This window comes from Xenopus laevis, chromosome 8S (genome assembly GCF_017654675.1).
Source record: "Xenopus laevis strain J_2021 chromosome 8S, Xenopus_laevis_v10.1, whole genome shotgun sequence".
Taxonomy (NCBI): Eukaryota; Metazoa; Chordata; class Amphibia; order Anura; family Pipidae; genus Xenopus; species Xenopus laevis.
In genome coordinates this window covers 84,942,568-84,966,222 of record NC_054386.1, presented here as the reverse complement: position 1 = coordinate 84,966,222, position 23,655 = coordinate 84,942,568, and the positions used below count along the sequence as shown (strand labels likewise).

At 39.5% G+C, this 23,655-nt stretch overlaps 1 protein-coding gene across 1 annotated transcript in view; it reads right to left on the bottom strand.

The window, feature by feature from the left end:
• axl.S (AXL receptor tyrosine kinase S homeolog) overlaps nucleotides 1–23,655 on the bottom strand; it is a 57,628-nt gene that overhangs the window by 6,723 nt on the left and 27,250 nt on the right. The window contains exons 7-15 of the mRNA XM_018233328.2: nucleotides 16,455–16,650; nucleotides 14,288–14,427; nucleotides 13,671–13,809; nucleotides 10,386–10,412; nucleotides 9,764–9,899; nucleotides 9,582–9,673; nucleotides 6,628–6,723; nucleotides 4,564–4,641; nucleotides 3,728–3,820 (exon numbers count right to left, since the gene is read on the bottom strand). Of these exons, the coding sequence (XP_018088817.1) occupies nucleotides 3,728–3,820; nucleotides 4,564–4,641; nucleotides 6,628–6,723; nucleotides 9,582–9,673; nucleotides 9,764–9,899; nucleotides 10,386–10,412; nucleotides 13,671–13,809; nucleotides 14,288–14,427; nucleotides 16,455–16,650 (997 nt within the window). The remainder of the gene's footprint in view (nucleotides 1–3,727; nucleotides 3,821–4,563; nucleotides 4,642–6,627; nucleotides 6,724–9,581; nucleotides 9,674–9,763; nucleotides 9,900–10,385; nucleotides 10,413–13,670; nucleotides 13,810–14,287; nucleotides 14,428–16,454; nucleotides 16,651–23,655) is intronic.

Genomic DNA, 23,655 nt, shown 5'->3' with positions numbered 1-23,655 from the left:
TACTGTGTGACTGTTTAACATTTACTGCTCTACTATTTGGTTATGGATTTTGAGAGCCAACTGATACTACCTCTAATAGTAAATATCATTAAAAAAAAAAAAAAAAAAAAATTAATAGGTGCTGCAAGCTTGCAAAAATGTCAACTATAAACATCTAGTTGTCATTATTGGAAAGCTACTACTACTCTTGTGCTAGGACCTTTGTATAAATGTATTTTTATTTATATTAAATGAAGGAGTATTTATAAGTTAAAACACATTTAAAGGGAAAGTAAAGTTTAAAATAGAATAAGGCTAGAAATACTGTATTTTGTATACTAAACATAAACATGAACTTACTGCACCACAAGCCTAATCAAACAAATAATTTATGCTTTCAAAGTTGGCCACAGGGGGTCACCATCTTGTAACTTTGTTAAACATCTTTGCAAGACCAAGACTACGCACATGCTCAGTGTGGTGTGGGCTGCTTAGGGATCGTCATAACAGGGAAAAAACAAAGCTGCTTGAGTTCTGCATGGCTGGGAAGTAAGGCGGGGTCTCCCCCTGCTGTTCATAAGTATGATTGTTTCCCTGCTCAGCAGTTAGGGACCGTCTGACAATTCCTATCCACAGCAGTAAATGAAGGAAGAATTTCACTGCATACAGTCAGGTTTCTTCTAAAAATGGTACACATTTTTTAATTAAAGTAAATTGGAGATAGATTTCTTTTCCATTAAAGAAAGTAAAAATTGGATTTTATTTTTTTGCCTTTACATGCCCTTTTAGTGTAAATAATTTTTGGTGTTAAGTCTCAAATGCAAAAATAAAACACAATGAATGAAAAATACTAATCAGTAATCCAGTAACCAATATTTAGCCAGCATCCAGTCTAAACTCTTAAGAACAGCCAAAAGAACAATATTTAAAACTCAAATACATAGAGAAAAATACTATTATCTCAGTGATTTTGCCAGTAGGTGGCAGGGCAGAACCAGAGAACAAAAAAACTGAATAGTCAAGTTCACAACAAGTTCACAAAAACAAGGATTGGTTTTCATGGTTTGTGATTTTGCAGTCTAAACAATTTCATGTGGGACAGGGTGCCACAAAGTCCTATGACATTACATTATTCTCCTGTAAGGTTATGGTATTTCGAAATAAATGTGAATGACCAGTATAACTGTTCTCATCAACACAAACAATAGAGCTGACACATGCAATAAATTAAATTAAATGTTTTTTTCAAAATGCATCAGTTAATAGTGCTGCTCCAGCAGAAAATTTGAACTGAAATTTGTTTCTCAAAAGAGCAAACAGATTTTTTTTATATTTAATTTTGAAATCTGACATGGCACTAGACATATTGTTCGTTTCCTAGCTGCCCCCAGTCATGTGACTTGTTCTCTGATAAACTTCAGTCACTCTTTACTGCTGTACTGCAAGTTGTAGTGATATCACCCTTCTCCCCCCCCCCAGCAGCCTAACAACAGAACAATGGGAAGGTAACCAGATAGCAGCTCCCTGACACAAGATAACAGCTGCCTGGTAGATCTAAGAACAGCACTCAATAGTAAAATCCAGGTCCCACTGTGACACATTCAGTTACATTGAGTAGGAGAAACAACAGCCTGTCAGAAAGTAGTTCCATCCTAAAGTGCTGGCTCTTTCTGAAAGCACATGACCAGGCAAAATGACCTGAGATGGCGCCTACACACCAATATTACAACTAAAAAAACACACTTGCTGGTTCAGGAATGAAATTGTATATGGTAGAGTAAATTATGTGCAGTGTAAACAGTGTAATTTAGAAATAAAAACTACATAAAAATCATAACAGAATCCCTTTAAATATGATCATCTAATAAACAATACATTGGTTAACATTGTGCTCGCATTTCTGTGTAGCAAGGCAAACAAAACAAATTAATTTCACTCCTGTGAACTGGGAGTTGAAATGAGCCCAGCTATCTCAAACAACAGGCCACAAGTATATCTTCCAAATTTGGGGGACAATTCCGTAACACAATACTGCAATGAATGAAGCACCTTGTTTTGATCATGACTGAAAGGTTTTTGGTTCCTTTTTTCCAATTAAAAATCAGTAGAACCAAATACTAAGTAACATCATCCCTCTAAATAGCCATATAGTACCGCTATTTAGCCAAACTGTTCAGCTGCCCAGCTCAGGGAGGTTGTCTGAATAATCTGTGGGCTGGTAAAAGGTGGAGACTTATAGAGACAACATTGTGCACTAGCAGTAATAAGAGCCAAAGTTCCAGTTAGAAATAGGAAGTGCATGTGACTTCTTCTGCAGTCAGCTCTTTGCTGCACCTGAACAAGTGCTGTCTCAAGTGAAAAATTTCCAGTCAGGTCCCAATACATTAGCCTGCCTATTGTACTGTGGTGCCTATAGATCGCTATACCTATCACAAAGGTGCCTATTCTTCAGCAGCCTATCACTTTAAAACTCAGAAAGGTTGCATGCTTAACGGAAAACCATACCCCAAATAATGTAGGTCTCTATAAAAAGATATTGCATACAACAGCTCATATGTAAAACCTGCTTCATGTAAATAAACTTTCATAATATTATAAGTGTTTAGTAGTATGAGCCACAGGGTAATTCTAAATAGAAAATTGCCAAAAATTAGGGCTGTCCCTTGGGATCCTATGATTCACAGTCCACACAAACAAATCATACGTTAGCTAACATGAGCATCTGTTGCTTAATTTGAGCTGGTTTTCTTTTAACAAAGAATTAGGCTAAGCATGCTTGACATTATGTTCTATGCTTCTCAACCAGCAGTGACGTAACTAGATAATACTGGGCCCCACAGCAAATTATTTTTCAGACCCCCAAAATGTTTAGAGGTTGACTTGTTTCTCCAATATTTATTGAAATTGTATATGAATTAGGGCCTCAGGGGGCCCTATACCTCCTGGGCCCCCCTGCAGCCGCAGGGTCTGCTTCCTCTATAGTTACGCCCCTGTGTACCAGCCCAAAGCTACCCTAGCGCTTTGTAAGCATGGAAGATCTATATTTCAAAAGCTGCCCCAATAGCTCCCGCATGCTTTGTGCTCCTGTCAGCTAGCTGAACTTAGGGATCAACTCACAATATTTAGTATATATGGAATATAAAAGTCCCAATACAATGCCAATTAGTAATCTATTCAGATTATCATGATGTGGCAGTTCAGAAACCAGCCAGAAAGAATCAGAACCTAATAATCAACCCATGAGTCAATGTTGGGCCCCCTTGCCTGGAATCCAATATGCACAGTAACACCAGAGTGCACTGTATGTAAGGTACCCCACAAAAATACTACAAGTTTAGCCTTGCTAAGAGGGCACATCAGTTTTGCAGTATTGTAAATGCCTAAAGCTACACACACACACAAACGGATATAAGCTGAGGACAGACTAAGTCAGCAGCTTATTGGGCAGAGTATGGGGCCTTCCCATGGGCTTCCCCCAATTGATCTCTGGCTGAAAAACATGAAGATGTCGATCTGACAAGTTTAATAATCGAGGACCACATCGGTTCATGGTGTGGTCCCCTGCCCAACCACCTGTATTCTTGTCATTGTGATCTGATTGATCAGCCCGATATCGACCGTTATCAGAAAGAGATATGTGACCTCGCCAAACGAGCAGATGTCTGCATGTATGCCTACTAAGCCTTTGCCTACCTTAAGTTTGTCTACTGCCGGATTAAACCAGAAGAAAACTGTAAAACAGATTTACCTATAAGTCTCATGACATTTGGATGGTCAAATTCTTTCATACAGACAGCTTCACTCAGAAAATCTTCCATTTCAGTACGAGTGCAGATAGCAACTGGGGAGAAACAAAGAGAAAATGGAATCACAGTTTCTAAACAGTTTGGAAATTTGGAGAAATGTACAACTTAGATGGAAAAAGTGTAAAAATTGGACCTTATGCCATTCACCTTTGCCAATGAACAACTTCTGAAACATTTACAGCAGATCATAATCTAGACTCAAAGTTGTGAAACTGAGGCCATAAGACCTAGAGGAAGCCTGCTAGGGGTAGGGTTAATCAACCGAAAAATGTAATAGACGAAAAATACTGTACTTTTAAGAAACATGTAGGCTATTTGCTTATAAGGTTTTTCTTTACACACTTTAGAGGCAAAACAAGTAATGATATAAGCTTATTGGCCAGTGTGTTGGGCCCTCCGTTGGGCTTCCCCGGACGATATCTGGCCTAGAGTTGGCCAGATGTAGATCTTCAGGGGTAAAAATCCCATTGGATCCCGGATCGCATCTGTTGGCTGCTGTGGTCCCGCGATCCAACCGCCTGTATTGCTTTCATTATGATCCGATCAGCCCAATATCATCCACCTTCAAGGTGGGCATATAGGGGAGTAAATGAGTTTTTGCACAATAAGTAATGGAGACACAGCCCCAATGCACATTCCACATAGTAAGTTAAAACAGTTATAGGATATGCAATATTATGAAAGTAACACAGAAAGAGAGAATATAAAAGGAATAAAAATGTTTCACTCTTATTACAAGGTGACAAGTTAATAGGGGTAATAGTTTGGATATACATACTTTTCATTGTTTTCACAGCCACTTTAAGGATGTAGTCATCTTGGTTTAACTGACCTTCCATGACTGAGCCAAACTCCCCTAGGGAATACAGGTAAAAAACATCAGAGCATTTATATTATTTGCCATGTTAGAGTCAAAGTGAGAATGACTTGTGTAAAGACAAAGGCTCCAGTGACAGGGCTTCAAAGACCTAGCGTTAAGGTAACCATAGATGTTAAGATTTTTCTCTCCCTAACAACCAATTCTAGTGCGATCCAATAAATTCATCAAATTATCGTGAGTTTAGTGGCCACCAAACGACCATGCATCTAATGATTTTTCATCTGACATTGGTCAGGTTAGAAAATTTTCATTGTCCATAGTGAAATTTATCCATATTCTAATTGTTTATAGGCAGCTAGCCACAGTTTTCCTGGCTTCAACTAGATGATCTCTCTTGAAATGGTCTTTTTAGTTGATGGACAAATCGTACATTTAAATGATCATTTCAAGATAAGCTTGGTCTTATAATAACCAAAAAGATCTTTTAAAAATCTTAAAGTTTATGGCCACCTTTAGATCAGAGGACCTATGCCTAGATCAGAGGTGAAACTGTTTGAAATAGCCAACAAGCAATTCTTGGTAATTCTTGGTAATTTGTGCATGACTGATACAAGGAGACTCCTGGTTACTGAAGTCATACTATTTTTGGCAAAACATTGGAAATCGGAGCTGACCGGCACTCAAACGGAGCCCATGACTAAGCACCCTGAGGGGTGCGAAACGCGTAGGGTGGATGGAGATACAGTTATATTTTTAACTTTTCTATCAATAAAATAATTTTTTAACTGAACATCTCTGGTCCTGTGGATCCGTTTGAGCGCCGGTCAGCTCTGATTTCCAATGTTTTGCTGTACCGTTTCTTAAAGCTGGGGGTCTGGAGCACCCGGACCACTTTTACTATTTGGTGAGTGACTATATATCTAATTCTGGAGCACCTTGTCCTTTTCCTAACCATTTGAACATATTTTTGGGTCACGAAGGAGGGCCCTTATCAAGACAAATTTGGAGCTCAACCAATATGGCACAGAGCATACAGGGCAGGAGACAAGTACAGGGCTGCAATGCAGACTGTGCCCACTAGTGCTTTGTAACTTTTCCATTGCGGGATGGGAGAGGGGACACCTATGTGCCTCCCTCTGCCCAGCCCTCATGAATTCAATGCTGTAATTATACAGGTGGCTTATATTAAAATGGGTGGCCACCAGTCTCTGTTACAAAACAAAGTGCAGAGACCTGCAGCACTTCAACAAACATGGAAAGGAAAGTGCATAGTGCACAAACATAGCAGATTGAGCTATCTTGTTGTACTTTTCACCCTGTCTCCACATTGTAAAATACTTAGTATCATGAGATAGCTGCTAGGTTTTGGTGCCTGTGCGATTGCGAGTGCCCCGCAGGAGAAAAAGACAGCTCTGGCTGCAGCCTTCCATCAGGAAGTGAGAGGAAGTCATTAGTCCTCAGATTGTTTCCCGATTGCTTTTCCAGATTGTGTAGGATAATACAGAGAACAGAAGTTCCCACACAGGGACTGCAGAAACACCAGAAGCTGTCTCACTAATGGTTTTATTTATCAGTTCCCAGTACTGTTAACTGGAGGGCATTCACACTTCATATTTAGTCTCACTTGTCACTGAGAGCAGTGTTACTAAGAGGAAATCCATCAAATTTATTAGCTTCTCATCTTTTGTCATCAGTAATTTTTTAGCAAGCATGTGGCTGTCCTATTGATCAGAAAGCAGTTTTTTTTTTTTGCCAGACAACAGTTTTGAACACTGGAAAGTGGCCCTGAATATTTCAGATAAATTCAGAGACAAAATAACTTAATCATAGCAGGCCTTTCTATTGTCATTCAACTTCCAAGGTAGGGCACTGTGTGAACAGAAGTCAAACATCGTCTTCCAAGATGTGATTGCTTTTATTTTTAAATAAGTCATTGATATATTGCTCCCTGATAACCTATACACACCCTCAAATCATTAAATTTCACACTCGCCCCACTGAGCTATTGAAATGAGCACCTACCTTCCCCAAGAGTCTTGCCAAGTGCCAGCTTGTGCCGATCTACCATAACATCACGTAACTTCTCTTTCAGATCATTGCTGATACCCAGTCGGTTTACTGGTGGGAAAAATAGACGAGAACCTTTTTTTATTATGTCTTTCTGCATTTTAAAGCGCCACCGTTTATCTTTACAGTTAATCCTTCATGTCTCGGGCATAAAAAAAACAAGGCAATATGGCTTAATTAATAACAATATGGACACAAGATTCAGCCAGCCACTCCTACATTAAGGTTTTAGGGAAAATGTTTTATTTCTTGGATGTAAGTGCTCAGGAGGTACAGCAGCCCTGCCTTTAACACCTGCAGAGTTTGGTTACTAACTTGCATGTTTGAATAGTGGGCAGGTGGGTAGTGATGAGCGAATTTATTCGACAGCCATGGATTCACGCCCAAATTCCGAATATGTCCATGTGCGAATTTTTTTTTAAAATTTGCTGCGATAAAAACCACCCATAAGAAAAAATACCCGTTGACTTTTTATGCATTAGGACAAAAAAATTGCCATAAAAAAAACTCCCATTGGCTTTAATGCAATTTGGAGTGAAAAGAATTGTCGAGTGCATAAAAATTTGCCGTGCATAAAACGCATATTGACTTCGATGTGTTTTGCAAAATTTAACCATTTTGCGAATTTTTCTGTAAAGCGAAACGGGACAGATTCACTCATCACTACAGGTGGGTGGACTCCAATGTGCCTCCCTAGCTCACCCCTTATGGATCAAGTGCTACCTAACATAGGCAGCAATCCATTCAATGGACATTCTGCAGGTCTCTGCTCTCTCTCTTCTCTCTCTGCCTGTTGTGAGTAGTGATGGGCGAATTTGCGACGTTTCGCTTCGCCGAAAAATTCGCGAATTTTTTTGACGCCGGCGAAATTTTTCGGGCGAATTTTCGCAGGCGTTTCGCGAATTTATTCGCCAGGCGCGAATTCGCAGGGAATTTGTGAGATTCGCCGCCAGCGAATTAATTCACGAAACGCCCGCGAAAATTCGCCCGAAAAAATTCTATTTCACTATTCACTATTTCGCCCTCACATTGTGAGGCCTCCATACAGAGGCTGATGATGGGCCAACATAACCACAGGCTGGTTACCTTGCTATGAGGAGGAATAATCAAAAAAGGTGTGAACTGTGAATTTAGCAGGTTCAGTAGATATATTGTAACAGTTACACCTAAATGTCAGTGAAATAATATATATATACTGTATATATATATATATACATATATATATATATATTTTTTTTTTTTTTTACTATAACTATAAAAAAAACCACTGACCTGGCATGAAGCATGGGTTTTATTACAGGTCATAAAAAGGAAATAAAATAAACAGGCCTTTCCTCCCCTTCAGTCTATGTTTATAATTTAGGAAGATTGTATTCGTCTGGGTTTAGAAACTATTACCAGAAAACAGCTAGTTGACAAGAGAGACAGTTTTGCTCCACTGCTGAATGTGTATTTATATGGGAACAAAAACAGCTTTTTTTAAATAAAGCATTCCAACCCCTCGATCGCCCCTCAGGCACGAGAAAGCGTAGTTCCAGCAATGCTCTAAGAAATATGTCCCTGCTGCCCTACGATTACGTTTCAATAGATGCAGTAATAGGCTGGTGGGGCCCAGGGAAGGGAGGAGGCTCTCTATGTAAATGTAACAATTTGGAGTGAAGTGTCCAGCACAGAACATGAGCAGGATTTTCCTGGTTAGTAGCCAAGTGGACTGAAAGGGAACAGATTCTCTATTTATACGTCACCAGCTTTCTTTCTGTCAGTTACCCTCCACATTCTAGGTATCTACCAACACAGCTGTTAATTCACTCTTCTGAGAAGCAGTGGGGCCGGAAAGGAGAATAGGAAAGAAGTAATCCTTTACTTGTGCACCCTAGGGATCATTATTTGTTGATTGTTGGACACGGTGAGGCACATTGTTTGAATTTGCTTTCCCACAAATGTCCTGTATGAACTCCACACTGACTTCTGGGGAACTACTCAGTCATTGTAGGATGCCCAGAGAGACAGAGAAGGTAGACAACAGAACAAGCACTGAACATGATTACAGGGACATTTAGTTTCATTAGCATTTCTGTATTCTGCATTATTTCTGTTATTCCATTCTACTCCCACTCCCCACAGACTGTATTTCATAGTCAGGCACAGAGAGCTGACTTGGGACCAAAAGCAATACATCCCAAGTGAAGCTGCAGTAATTATATGATTGAACTTGAGTGTTGAACTTGATAGACGTGGGGCTTTTTAGGATTGGAAACTTGCCTGCAGAGTACTCACAGCTTCACATTGTGGCCTGTTATTTTATAATTCAGGCAACTAGCAACAAAAGGGTTCTGTCCATGAGACAGCACTGAACTTACTGTGTGCTTAAAGGGGTCGATAATATTTACAAATAACTGTAAAAACAATTTTTAATTAGCGCATATTGCTTCAAGCTGCATTCATTCTTTTATTTTCCAAGTTGGGTTTGGGTGGAGGGCCACTATAAGATACAAAGTTAATTTTAGAGGTGGTACAGGGAGAAATTCTAGCCTCGGATCAACTATGTAACCCAATTGAATGCACCTTGGAACTAGCAACCAGGCCATAAGACAATGTAACATACCACAAAAGATGAACACAATGCAGGGAAATGCCTGGAATACTGAGACCGTAGGACACTACCTGTCTTCTTCATTGTCTTATTAAAAGAATAAGCCCAACATGGTTCTAAAGGTGGTCAGGGTTTTGTGTCATGTTAGAGCTAAACTATTGCTGTTGCATGAAAATTCTGATAAGCTAGGTTAGTGGCAGTGTCGTTGTTGTGCATGAACAATGTTGCCTAATGGAGATGTTTCATAACCATTGCCCAAGTAATGAGCATATTTTAGAATGTCACCAGTTAATATATACATATATTTGTGACTTACATGTGGCCTCAGTAGTGCGCCGGCTGTATGATTTCTTTACTCTATAATGCACTACAAGCTCCCCTTGTTCCACAGTCGGCTCAAAAGCCTCTCTGAAAGCACAGACATTAATTAATTAATTAATCAGGACATAATTTTATATAACCAACAAATTCATATTTCTGTTGCTCAAAATGCCATACCCATAGCGTGTCTCCTTCTTCCTTGTGTGTGCCAGGAAAATGGCAATGCATATAGCACAGAAAAATGCTATAGCAACTGCTAAAGCCACATACCACCAATTCCAGGAGAAAAGAGGTGCAGTATTCGCCTTTACAACTAAAAAGATAGAGAATTATATTTTTTAAGAGACCTAACACTGCTATGACTGCTATAGAAAGTATATATATTGCTCACTATGCAAGAAGGCATCATGGTGTTGGAAAGCAGCTATGAATTATAGAGTTCCTCCCTCTCCCTGCTCAGTCAAACACTGAATAAGATGGAATAGATACAGCACATAAAAAGATCTATAAAGACTACTACACTTTGCAGAAACCAGAGAAAATGCTAAGATAATTTGGCCAGTAAGAGAGAGCCTGATATTGTAATAAATGTAGGAGGAGCTTGTTCATTAGTGATCCATTAGTACAGCGCAAACTGCAGTGTAAAACACCAACATTTACATGAGTGGCCAGTTTGTCTACATTTCCTGATTAGATATTAGTTTGTTGGGATTTTCTCATTCAATTTACATTTGTATACACAAACATAAAATAAGGGGCACTGATACATATACTCCCTTTAAAATGTGCTGCTACGTACCTGGAGAAGAAAAAGATGTCGATGTATCTGAAAGTACAAAGCAAATATATCAGAAACAAATGATAATCTAACTGTTAAAGACAAAGTAGCAACACAGTAGTAAGAAATATCTATTGAAACATGTGTCATTCTATATAATTGTTGCACTGTAAGTCTCCCTCACTTACTTTGGGGGTTCATAGGTTTTGTATTTCTTGGAGGCTGAAGGTTGAGGAATTAGGGGTCCGTTTACTAAAGTGCGTTAAAAATATTTGCATAATATATAGACAGAATTTTCGCCAAATATGTTATCGCCAGTTTGCTAACCTGCGGTAAATATAAATTTGCGAATTTTCTTGCGCAAGAATAATTGTTTGCCAGTTATCGCATTCGCTGAAAATAATGCTACGTACACATTAACGCATGGTTTACTAAACAGCGAAATGTGCTAAAGACAAAATCAACGCCAGAATATTCGCAAACTTTTACCGCCACCTATGTAGTGGCGTAAAAGTATTTTTTTCGCTAGAAAATTCTCAAGGGGCAGGAAATATCCCATAATACTGTTATATTTTTACCCATCATTCTTTGCTGACAGGAGACAGATCTGTAGCTATTGCTGACAGGATGTTTTGGCTTCTGCTTCTATCTTCAGCAACAGCAGCAGTTTCAGCTCAGAGGCGTATTATTATCAGCGGCATCACAGTCCAAGGATTCGTCAGCCTCTACGCTTTTTTGGTTTCATTGTGATTGGCTACATTAAACTGTGTATTTCTATGAAGCAAAGAGATTGACTGGTATCATTTCTTGTTCCTATCATTCTATTGGCAGAAGGGTTTATATGATGTAGACATGTTTGATTGGTGTTAATCTGGTGATGTTGTTGGATGGTATAATCATCAGTCAATAAAGTTTATGAGTTTTGAAGATGCATTTCTGGCCATAAATGTCACAGTAAAAATTGCCATAATAACCGCCATAAAACAAGACTATTTTATAGCATAAATATTCGCAAAAACTTTCGCCAGAAAATTCACAACTTGCTAAAATTACCGCTAACGTAAGCTGGTTCCTTAATGTAGTTACCGCAAGTGATCGCAATGACTTCTGAGCGTATCGCTGTTTAGTAAACATAGTCGCTGCGAATATTCTGGCGTAAAAATATTCTCAGCGATAACGTGCGGAAACTTAAAGTCAGATTTACCGCACTTTAGTAAACGGACCCCCAAGTGTGTTAAAAAATGTTTTTGGGCTGTCTTGCATGGGAAAGCTCTACCAACAGATTTCAATGATGTTAAGGGGACTATGAGGGCCATTTCAAAATCTTCAGCTTGCTGTAGCAGCAGCTCCTGGTGACTTTTGAGGTATGTTTAGGATAATGTTCTTGTAGGAGCCATCTCCTTTTCATCTTTAGCTTCTTGGTTGACTGTTTCATATTGGTGGAGTCAATTCTTCCCTCTATATATACAATGCTTCCCATGTCACTGGCTGTCATACAGCCGACAAGTATAATGGATCTACCCACATGTTTAACAGTTGATACAGTCATTTTTCCATCAGCTGCTCTTTCCTTTCTTCCAACAAACCTTTGGTGATTGTGACCAAAGAATTCAATGTTGACTTTCTCAGTCCCATAGCACTTGTTCCCAAGCGGCCTCTGTCATGTCTAGATGCTGTTTTGCATGACTTGACATTGTCATTGATGAAGTTGCAGGACAGGTCTACCATGCAGATCATGCACAGGCTACACTGCACCATGGAAAAGTGAAACACCACTTCTGTGTCAGCTAATCCTCTGCAGTCATATGAGAGATCTTTGCCTTTGCAACCAGCATACTAGCAGTTCTCTGTGAAAGTTTTCTTTGTCTTCCAGATCTTACGTTGACTTCCACAGTTCCCCATAATTGCCATTTTTTGAAGACACAATGGACAGTGGAAATTGTGAGGTGGGAGCGTTTTGCAATCTTTTATAGCCTTTCCCCACTTTGTAGACATCAATCAGCTTCATTTTCAGATCCTCAATCATTTAGGAACACGTGATTTTGCCATTTCTAACAGGTAAAAACTCCTAATCACTATTAAGGTCTAATTAGAAAATTAGGGTCACAGACCTTGCAAGATCAATGTTTATCAACGTTTTCACATGCCATAATTACTATTTTCTTTGTTCCTATGTTTTGAGGTTTGTGAAATAAAATGTAACTTTGCAGTAAAGTTTGTAAATATGTTGTATCTTTTTTTTTTTGTAAATTGTTTTTATTAAATTTTATAGCATGTTATACATTTCCTAGACCTTTTATGTTCAGTTACTAGTACAGTAATCAATGGTATTGTAATACATGCATTAAAGGGCATGTAAAGGAACAAAAATATAAAATCCCATTTTTACTTTCTTTAATGAAAAAGAAACCAATCTCCAATATACTTTAATTAAAAAATGTGTACCGTTTTTATAAGAAACCTGACTGTATGCAGTAAAATTCTCTCTTCAATTACTGCTGTGGATAGGAATTGTCAGATGGTCCCTAACTGCTGAGCAGGGAAACAATCATACTTATGAACAGCAGGGGGAGCCCCCGCCTTACTTCCCCACTCAAGCAGCTTTGTTTATGACCCTAAGCAGCCCAGACCACACTGAGCATGTGCACAGTCTTTGTCTTGCAGAGATGTTTCACAAAGTTACAAGATGGTGACCCTCTGTGGCCAAATTTGAAAGCATACTGTAAATCATTTGTTTGATTAGGCTTGTGGTGCAGTAAGTTCATGTTTATGTTTAGTATACAAAATACAGCATTTCTAGCCTTATTCTATTTTAGACTTTACATGCCCTTTAAATAGAAAAAAGAAGTAGAGTAAAAAAAATATGTTGTATCTTAACACACTGATTCCTGTAGTAGTTGCACTACTTTCCACTTACAAAATTAACTAAATGGGGTAGATTTTTTTTAAAAATGAGGATGATAAAATTGAAGCCAAGAAAAAATACAGTAAAACTGTGAACGCAAATATATTGGCGAATATTTTTATAAAGCTTAAATAGTTGAGATTTATTAAAGAAATAAATGCCAAACATTTGCATGAAAACACTTGGTATGGTAAAAGTTGGTGAGTTTCTGTAGATGGAAGGAAGTCTGAAGATTTCAAGTAACTTTAATTTATTTTTTACCTCCATCTTATTTTTTGTGATTATGTTTTTTTTTCACTCAAGCTCATGTTAAATCTTCCCCATCGTATAATTTGGCACAGGGTGCCCCAAATGTTTGCATTCAGCTTTATGTATATGAAAACATGCAAAAATATCTGTACCATATGTAGGAGATACAGTCACAGGATCACTCCAGGGTCCATCACCAGCGTTTGTGTATGAAGACACCCTTACAGTCAGATCTTCAGGATGATCTGTCTCAAGTATTTCTTTATAGGTCAAACCTGCATCAACTACAACCTGCAAAAACAGAACAGTCCCTTCTCTGTCATACGTGCAACACTACTACATATGACTTACACTGTATGCACAACAGACGTGAAGAAGAAAAAACCTGCTAGAATCTTCCTTACATACACTGATTTTTTTAGGGACTTTTTTAAAATTTCTTTGTAAAAGGGGAAACCCCACACCCAGACACAATTCAGAATTGAAACTTATGCTGAAAATACATTCTGTCTATTCTTTTAATTAAAAAAAAATGATTATTAAGCATTAATAGAATTTCTTTTGAAACATATCAGGAATCCAATGCTGCTAGTTATAAATAGTCAGTATCACTATAATTATAACATGTAGGCCAGTGTTAAAAATAAATTAAAAAAAAAACAAAACTGCAGCAATGTATATATATTAATCAAACCAAAGATACCCATTGTTAAGTGGTATGAGGGGCATTCCACATTGAATGTTGGTTATATGTATACTGCATAGTTACCTCTTCCAATTCTTTCATTCTATATGCCAGTTTATATCCTCGCAAAATTCCATTAACGGGCGATTGTGGTTCTGTCCACATCACAATTGTTACAGTTCCATTTGTTGTTACAGTAACATTCTCAGGAGGTCCTGCTGGAACTGTAGAAAATGATAGACACTTGCTGTCATTTGCACCAAAGAGTTTACATTAGAATCACCTATTCCAATAGTTTTGCCATTCCTAACATTTATACCCCATTGGTTTAAAAAAAATATGTTTAAAAATTCCTGATGGTATCAAAGCCATTTTTATTATATTACTTGAATTATAGATTGTAATTTTAGCATTTAGAAAATAAAAACAACAAACCAGAATAGGCAAGCTCTACAAAAAAAAAAAACATTTTTATTTTGCTGTATTTCTCTCTGCAAATTAGCAAAGGATCTCCAGGATTATATAAATGTATCTTTTGTTGTTTAGGTACCAAGTGGAGGAAAGCTTGCAGTGTAAATTTATAATTTTACAGTGAATTGAGCTAATTCTAACGCTATTAAAATCATCCAGACATTCTGAAGCAACAAAAGCTGCTTTGGCTTTTGAACCAGCTGGGAATCCAGGGTAACTACTCATTGTGCAAATATGGTAATATGGACCATAGGCTTATTACAGTAAGTAGAAAATGTCTGATAGCTGCTGCTGTTGTCACATTCTCAATATCTAGAAGAAAAGTGTAAAATGATCTACTTGTTATGCATTGTGGGGCTTAAGCAAAATGAATGGTTTATCGGATAAATGCTGAACTCAGATAAACACAGTCCCACAGCTTGAAGTGGAGTCAGCAAACGTTGTGCTGCAGTGGGAATGCTGTCACGCAAAGAGGTTCAAGCCTTGGATATTAATTAACCTGCAGGCTTCCATAGAGAAAAGAGGCAGTCTGGAAGATGTATTCACCGAATACACTGCCTGGCATGGAAAAGAGACTCTGAAAGAATGAAATAAAGAATAAAGAACCAAGTGAGAGAGAGCATGGTGGAAACAAAGGGGCATAGATGGAAGGGAGAGAGAGCGAGACGGCTAAAGAGAATGGTGTATAGATTTTACTGAGAAGAGAAGGAAAGAGACATGGGGACAAATAAATGAGTGAACTGTAGATAAAGTGGGGACACAGAAAAGGAGGTTCTACACTAAGGAGTTTGCTACAGTAAGGAATCTCCATATCTCTAATTATCCTGTACCCCCCTAAATCCCTCTTATAAATATGCAGAAACTGCAATTTTATTTTTTTAAATAAATTATATTGGACCATTTGTTATAAATGCCCGATTATTAGTATAGTTTATTTATATACCATGACAAGGCCATGTGCCAGTGGAGTTTGGAGTCTAATATCCCTATAACACGCTAGGGGTACATGTCTTTAGAAGTCAGTTACCCAAAATACTAACAGCTGGGGGGAAATTTTATGGGTCACCCAATAAAAGCCAGATTGGCTCACAAATGGCCACATAATAAAGTAAATATTTTGATAGGCTTTTTTGTGGTTTCTCAATGGCTACACAAAAGGACAGTGCAATCTTTAGCTTGTATTTGACTAAATTATTAGCCAGGTAGCATTTAGTGTAAATCAAATCGTTTTTGCAATAACTTTAATTTCTGCTTAGTATGTAAAGGAATTCAATTCTCAAAGCGTGGCAATTCTCAAGGCACGGCACTCCTATATTATAGTACCTTTTACCTTAATGAACGTTTTTTGTTTTTTTTTTAATTGCTTTTAAGTTGCTTTCTATGAACCAACTGAAATGCAAGTTACCAGAAGCTATGGACAGAGGGAAGACGTGAGCTAAAAAGAAACTTTAAGTCAACAACAGCGAAAATATATAAATGATGCCATGAAATACTTTCCTTAGTGGTTGTTTTTAACTTGGAATATGTCCCCAGATGATCTCATGTAATGCAGAATATATTGAATTTTTGCATTTGGGCCTAAAATTAACCCTGCAAACGAAACCGTTGAAATAACCCTAGGTAAGATATCTGGAATAATTTGACCATTTTTTTCCATTTAGGTCCATCTAGTGCACACGTCTACAGTAAAACAGTATTTTAAACATAATTTAAATCATACATTTAAATTTAAACATAAATGTTATTTATGGGAGATGGCAGTGCAATATTTCAGTCTTACCTCCTTCTGTGGTTTCAATGGCAACCCAGTCAGTCCAATGGGACACACCCTCACTGCTCAAGCAGGCAACACGGACATTGTATGTGGTGTATGGGGTCAGGCTACCAATCACATGGCTATAAGGAGGCACGTTTAGGTTCTGGTTATAAATCTTATGATGGGGGTCAGAGGTGAAGCCTGAATGGGGGAGAGAAGCCTAGAAAATAGAAAACAAAAGAACATTTACTGAAAATGTCTGTTCTTCCCTTTCCACCATTTAAGTTGCAGCTTGATCTCTCCAAATGTATGCTCCCCCCACACATGCAGGGTTTGATTTGCCCACCTCCTAGCAATATAATCCCAGAGGCGTAACTAGAGGAGGGCGGGCCCTGGCGCGGGACGTGCAGCCGGGCCCAGCCCCCTCTGTACGGCCGGAAACGGAAGCATTTACGGCCGAATTTCCCAATTACGAGTGACGTGCGAGCTGCCGGGGTGGCCCCGAGGGGGTGCGGGTACTGGCACAATCGCACCCCCTACTCCCCCGGTAGTTACGCCACTGAATAATCCAGTCTTTTGTAAAACTGTGTAATCTAAAGAGAGAGCCTCTCGTTTGGCGTTGTCGGCAAATGAGCAGATCTCTCCCCGATATGCCCACATTGAAGTGGGTGAAAACGTGGTGATCCGTGCGTGACCCCTTGGGCCCAATGATCAGATCAGAATGGAGGCCAAACGGGCGGTCGAATCAAGGGATTGCATCAACGGAAGGGTTGCGGCCGCGATCCGACGGGATTTTGCCCGGTCGGCATCTGCCCGACTTTCGGCTAGATATCAATCGGGGATGCCCGTCAGATGGCCCCACACATGCTGCCGTCTCGGTCTGTCGGCAGATTTTATTGGCCTGTTTATGGGGGCCTTAAGTCTGCATATCAACTTTGTATACTTATTATCATGGCATACTTGGGTTTGATAACCATACACAGTAACGTAGAATACTTAATTAAATCTAGCTATGCACATATAGACAAATCATATTTGATTTATTTCCCATCCATTAACCAAATAAATGCTATCTAGAATACAACCTGGAAGCACATCCACTATGTGTAGTTGCAGAAGCTTAATTATGCTTACAAAGATTGTAATGACTATTTTGCAGTTTTGCTTTTGTAGAGAAGATTTCCTTTCTCCACAACATCATTCACATTATGCCTCTGATTGTGGCTTCTTTTATCTGGTATGTAGAAATTACAGAAATCTCTAAAAAATGAATCAAAGGCTGTTCGTGGATTTTCATGTCATCTCTAAAAACCCCAAAGACTTATTGTGCACGTATTGTGAATGAGGAACCAACCACAAAAAAAAATCTGCAGCGGCAGAAAAATATACAGGAACCCCACCCGAAACTGTTAGACCATTAGGTTCCACCCACAATCCCACTGGTTCCCCACAGTTTACCACTGAGATGGTACCATTTCATATTGTGGGTAATCACTGGCACTCAAAGGGCAGGTGCAAGCAGGGACAAACCCTTGCGTTTATTAGCAGAAAATGCAACGTTTCGTTTCGTTTCAGCATGCAGCCCAACCACATCCACATTGGTTCGGAAGTTCTGGGGCTGCTCAGGAGATACAATAATTTTTTTAATTTCTCAAGCACCAATCCCCAGTGCTCCCAACCTGATGATGAAAATGTTGTGCATGTGCAGTAGACCTAGGGGTGCCCGCTAAATTAATCCAGCCCTGAGTATGCAAAATACCTGCTAATGTGTTGCCGTTTTCTTTTGCAGCCTTCTAAAATTTTTTATCTGGTTAAATTTTGCATCTTTGCTTTTCTTATAACTATATTACAGTATGGTATTTGTCATGGCCTTCCATAAGTGGGTATCACATCCTGAAACAACTCAGAAGATTACGAAATTGCGGCATATCCATCCCATTCAGCAATCTTTGGTTCTTCTTTCTGTTTCTATATATACACGAGCAGGGTGTCATTTCTAGTTTTTAGAATTCCTGAGTGTGATAATAAGCATAGGGACAGTGATTACAAAGGCCAAGTTCAGATCTAATAACACGTGAGATAGTGATGAAGGGAGAGTGACTTTAGTATTCCCTGCCTCTCTCAATCTGTGCCCTGGACCTGCATCAATTGAGAGGTTCCTTGAGCTAAAGGCTGTCAGGGGGATTCTGGAAATTACACGCACATTCCAGAAATCAGCAACAGTTAAAGAGCCGCAGATTCCTGATTTATTACCAGGGTCTTCATCATTAACTCCAGCCTTGCTAGTTGCCTCTGCTATTACTCCAAGAGTCCCTGGTATCAACAATATATTCTGTAATGTCACCCTGAGTCTTCCAGACCACATTTACTTACAACTAATGGTGGCCATAGATGTTAAGATTTTTAACATCTTTTTGTTATCGTAAGACAAAGCTTATCAAATGTACGATTTGGCCATCAACTAAAAAGACCATTTCAAGTGATGTCGTCTAGTTGAAGCCAGGAAAACTGCCTCCTTGGCCCTGCAAACATTTGAACAATGGAAATCTTCTAACTTGGCCGATTGATTTTCTAACAATTTTCAGATGAAAAATCATTAGATGCCTCAGGGCACTTAGTCATGGGCTCATGACTAAGTGCCCTGAGGGGTGCGAAACGCATAGGGTAGATGTAGATGCTAATATACTTTTAACTTTTCTACAAATAAAATAATTTTTTAACTGAATTCCTTTGGTCCTGTGGATCTGTTTTGAGTGCCGGTCAGCTCTGCTTCAATATTCGTTGCTATACCACTCCCTAAAGCTGGGGGTCTCTGGGCTGGTGCACCCGGACCACTTTCACTGTTCGGTGAGTCACATTATATTCTGGAGCACCTTGTTCTCTTCCATTCACTGAAACAATGCAGCTGGTGATCTCTGAGCTGCTGAGGGGAGTCCCCACTTATGTGGCAGTTGCTTCAAAGAACTCCCTTTGGCTTTCCGTGCCCTGAGAAGAGCATGCATTGCTGTTCAGAGCCCTCACAAGGACCCCCTTTCCTTCTGCACCCTAAAGAGAGTGCGCTTTTCTGCCATTGGGGGTTCCCAACTAACTTTACACACAGAAAAAATCTGGGCGCTTGCAGTAATTTGCCAGTAACGTAACTTACTGCTTCCACGCTGAGTGCAAAATGTGTACCCAGGATCCACCCCTCTAGGCGCACTAGATTCATTAGATGCAAAAGATGAGCATTTTGCTTACCTCGGTGGAACTACTGGGGGAGCAGGGGGTGCATTTGTACCAGGGTCCACACCCCATGCTTCCTGAGGGCGGTGGGCCCGGCTGCACAATCTGCACCCGGGCCCACCCCTCTGTAGTTACGTTACTGCTGCCATGCAATCTCCGGCAGGCCCAAGGGGAGCGCACCCTGGTGCAGTCACACCCTTTGCTCCCCCGGTAGTTACGCCACTGTACTCTGCTGCTTTTCTCTCCTACTTCCTTCCTGTCAGTTCATAGAGGATAGGGGCTCCTCCCCCTCCTTGCACAGAAACAACACAGAGGAGAGACAACTGTACACAGCTACCCTATATAAGATATGTAAATCTTTACATTTACTGTGACAATGCATTGTTTGATAAACTTTGATCTATCTACTGTAAGAAACAATGGATGCCTTGGTTTCCTGTAGGGGCAGTAGGGTTGCCACCTGGCCTGGCCAGTAAAAATGATGGCTGATCCCAAAGTTATTAATAGGGAAAAAAGGTGAAAAGGTGGCAACCCTGAGGGGCAGCAATAAATGTCAGAACACTCGCTTTTTAGATGATGATAAGAGAACATCAGATAGAAAACAAATACACAAAACACTACAACATGTCATGTATTTTAATCTAAGATAATAAGATAACCAGATAAGTTAAGCCCTACTGCAAAACAAACATTTACTTGAGTTGTAGAAACATGCTGCCTTTTATGAGCAGCAATTCTTTCCTTAGAAAGCAAATGGGAGTATGTGTCCTTGAAGCCTGCATTAGTTTTGCCTCCATCAGCAGAAAATACCATGGCAGAAACAACACCAGCGACCTTGCTATTAGGATACAAAAGTCCCACTTTTGCCTTTATGCGCATACAGTATGTATTTTGTCTTCACTTCCTCTGCCGATTCCGGTGCAGGTTCTGATGAGACTGACAGATGTGCACAGGTTCTATAGCAAATGAAGGATCTCATTGTCTCAGAAACATTTCTCCATTTCAGCATAAAAGCATAGGACCTTCTCAGCAAATTGGTTGTTTTCATAAGATATGTATTCAGTAACAGCCTAGAATCTTGTTATGTTTATCTCCAGGGCTTTAATCTTTTTTTCTGTGTAGTGTTGCCAGATTATCCCTTTAAGGCTTAGGGCACATGAAAAAAACAAGAGACAATGGTTCTGGCACATGTAGGCTAATGGTACACTCTAAGGGGCAAATTCACTAAAGGACGAAAGTGCCTAACGCTAGCGTTAATTCGCTAGCGTAGTGCATTTTCGTTAATTGGCCGATTGACTAACGGACGCAGGCGTACATTCGCTAGTGTTACTTCGCACCCTTACGCCTGGCAAATTTGCGCAACGGACGTAATTACGCAAATTCACTGACGCGCACATTTTTCTGAACGCTACCTTTTACGCCAGACTTCCTTCGCCACCTCAGACCAGGCGAAGTGCAATAGAGTAGATAGGGAGTCCCTGGCGGTTTTTCTTTTTTTATGGGTGATAGGCTGAAAAAGATCGAATTTTTTTGGGGGGCTCCCCTCCTTCCCCCCTACATTTCCTAACTCATGGCACCTTAACTATACAGTGGGCACATGTGTAGGGCAAAATAAAAATCTTATTTGCTGTTTTGAAGGTTTCCCAGGCTTGTGTAGTGCTGCTACATATTCCTCCATTGTAACTTCAATTTTGCGCCGTATGCAAATTAATCATCACTAACGTAACTTCGCTTTGCTTGGCGAATTAACGCTGGCGCAACTTCACAACCTTACGCTTCCGGTGAGTGCAACTTTGGATTTTAGTGAATTTGCGTAGCGCTGGCGAAAATACGCCTGGCGAAGTGCGCTGAAGCGGATGCTGGAGCAACTACGAATCTTAGTGAATTTGCCCCTATATCTTTAAGCTGGATGCATGTTTGCATGTGGGTAAAATCAAGAGGTTAAGGGGTCATAAAAACTATTATCACCTTTCCATATGGTTGGGGCCAATAGTTTAGATAATCAGAACAGCATGAAATGAAGAGGAACTGAGACTTCACTTGCTCATCTTTTATTTGGTTACTTGTGTAACATTTAAGGTGGCCATAGACATAGAGATCCTCTCGTCTGGCGATGTCGCCAAATGAGTGGATCTCTCCCCGATAAGTGGGCGAAATCGGCTGATCCTGTCATTCAGGAGGCACAAGGCAAAAGTATCAGATGGCCTTGCTGAAGTTTGCACCTCCTAACTTTACTCCAGTTGCATTTGCACCACTGGTGAGCCCTATTATTTTCAAAATTGTAATGAACAACAAGCTTTACCCATTTTATTATAAACCTGTAATTTATAATTGTATTTCCACCTTCTGTATTGCTTGGGAAATCATAAAACTAGAGTGGAGTTGGCATAGCATTTCTAGTGTTGGGGTACCATTGATTTCTCCATAATTGTTCAGTAAAGTATATTTTCATAGTTTAATAATGTCCAGGAAATGTAATGGCATATTTTACTTTTTCCTGAATTGGGGCTACCATACTGTAGCTCATGAGGCAGTTAAATCTCATGCAGTTACTTCATTGAAAGTATATCCTTTGGGTGCCAAACTGTCATGAAATGTGTTAAAATATTTGCATTTAAGGAGAGATTCTGTCTGAATGCAGCACTTATTAGGCATCCGAGTGCTGTTGGTGTGCGTCGTGCTCAACAAACCACACACATGCTACCGATGTTTGATAAGTAGAATGTCCCTTTTTGCTATTAATGTAACAATTGCACATGTTTGCTGTCCAAAAAGATATCTAGCACATAAAATATGTAGATGGTTTCAAATATGTGATGTGTAAGAACGTGGCACTTGATAGTTTTCTGTTACATTTCAGATCCGTTTATAGCTTACTTTTGGAAGAATGACACTTTTGTGAATTCCCCCATAATGCTTTCCAATTCCATAACTGAAATAAGTTAAATGGTCCTTTTATGGGATGAGCTGGCAACCCAATAACAAGTATATGACACACACAGGTTGCCTTTTCATGTACCATTTGTTTAAAGATTCCTATTGAGTTTGTCAAAACTATCCCCTTTCCTGCTCCCCCTCACATTCCTTTTACTATCCATTTCTTACACTATGTATTCATTGTGCTCAAGGACGGCTACTGGCTCACCCACTTACCAACAGCAAGCTGTCTTTCCTGCAGAATTTACAATCAAATTCAGCTTTCATTATTTGGTAATTAGTCAGTGAGGCTAAAGGTTTAGTAATTCAGTCATTTCTCTATTTAAAGGAGAAGGAAAGGCTAAAATGAAGTAAGCTTTATCAGAAAGGTCTATATAAATACACCAGTAAACCCTCAAAGTAATGCTGCTCTGAGTCCTCTGTCAAAAGAAACACCACATTTTTTTCCTTCTATTGTGTACATATGGACTACTGTATCTGGCTTCCTATCTCGGCTTAAACCTCCAAAGCTAGGGCTTGAGCATGCTCAGTTTGCTCCTCTCTCCCTCTCCCCCTCCCTTTTCCCCCTCCCTCCTCCCAGCCCTGCTGTAATCTGAGCCCATAGCTATGAGTGAGCAGGGAGAGACTCAGGCAGGAAGTGATGTCACACCAAGCCAATATGGCAGCTGCTGTCCTAAACAAACAGAGAGTTTCTAGAGCTGTTTATTCAGGTATGGTTGAGCATTCTACAGAATAAATATAGTGTTACAGCTTGTCCTATTGTGGCTAATCTATTGACAATAAACTCTCTTGGTAGCTTTCCTTCTCCTTTAAAGAGACAGTAAAACTGGCCATGCAGGATTTCTCTGTGTTCATGTGCCGAAAATTGTTTTGATTTGACTTATTTTGGTGACTTTGACTTATCTTTCAGATTCTACTGCTTGTCAGTCGTCTGCTGAAGAGATTTTCTAATTGGCCAAACTGATATCTAAAATCGCCACAGTCAGATATTGACTGGGAAGGTGATCATTTTGGTCGGATGATCAACTACAAATTCAGTCATACAAGCAGAATTAGAGTACACTGC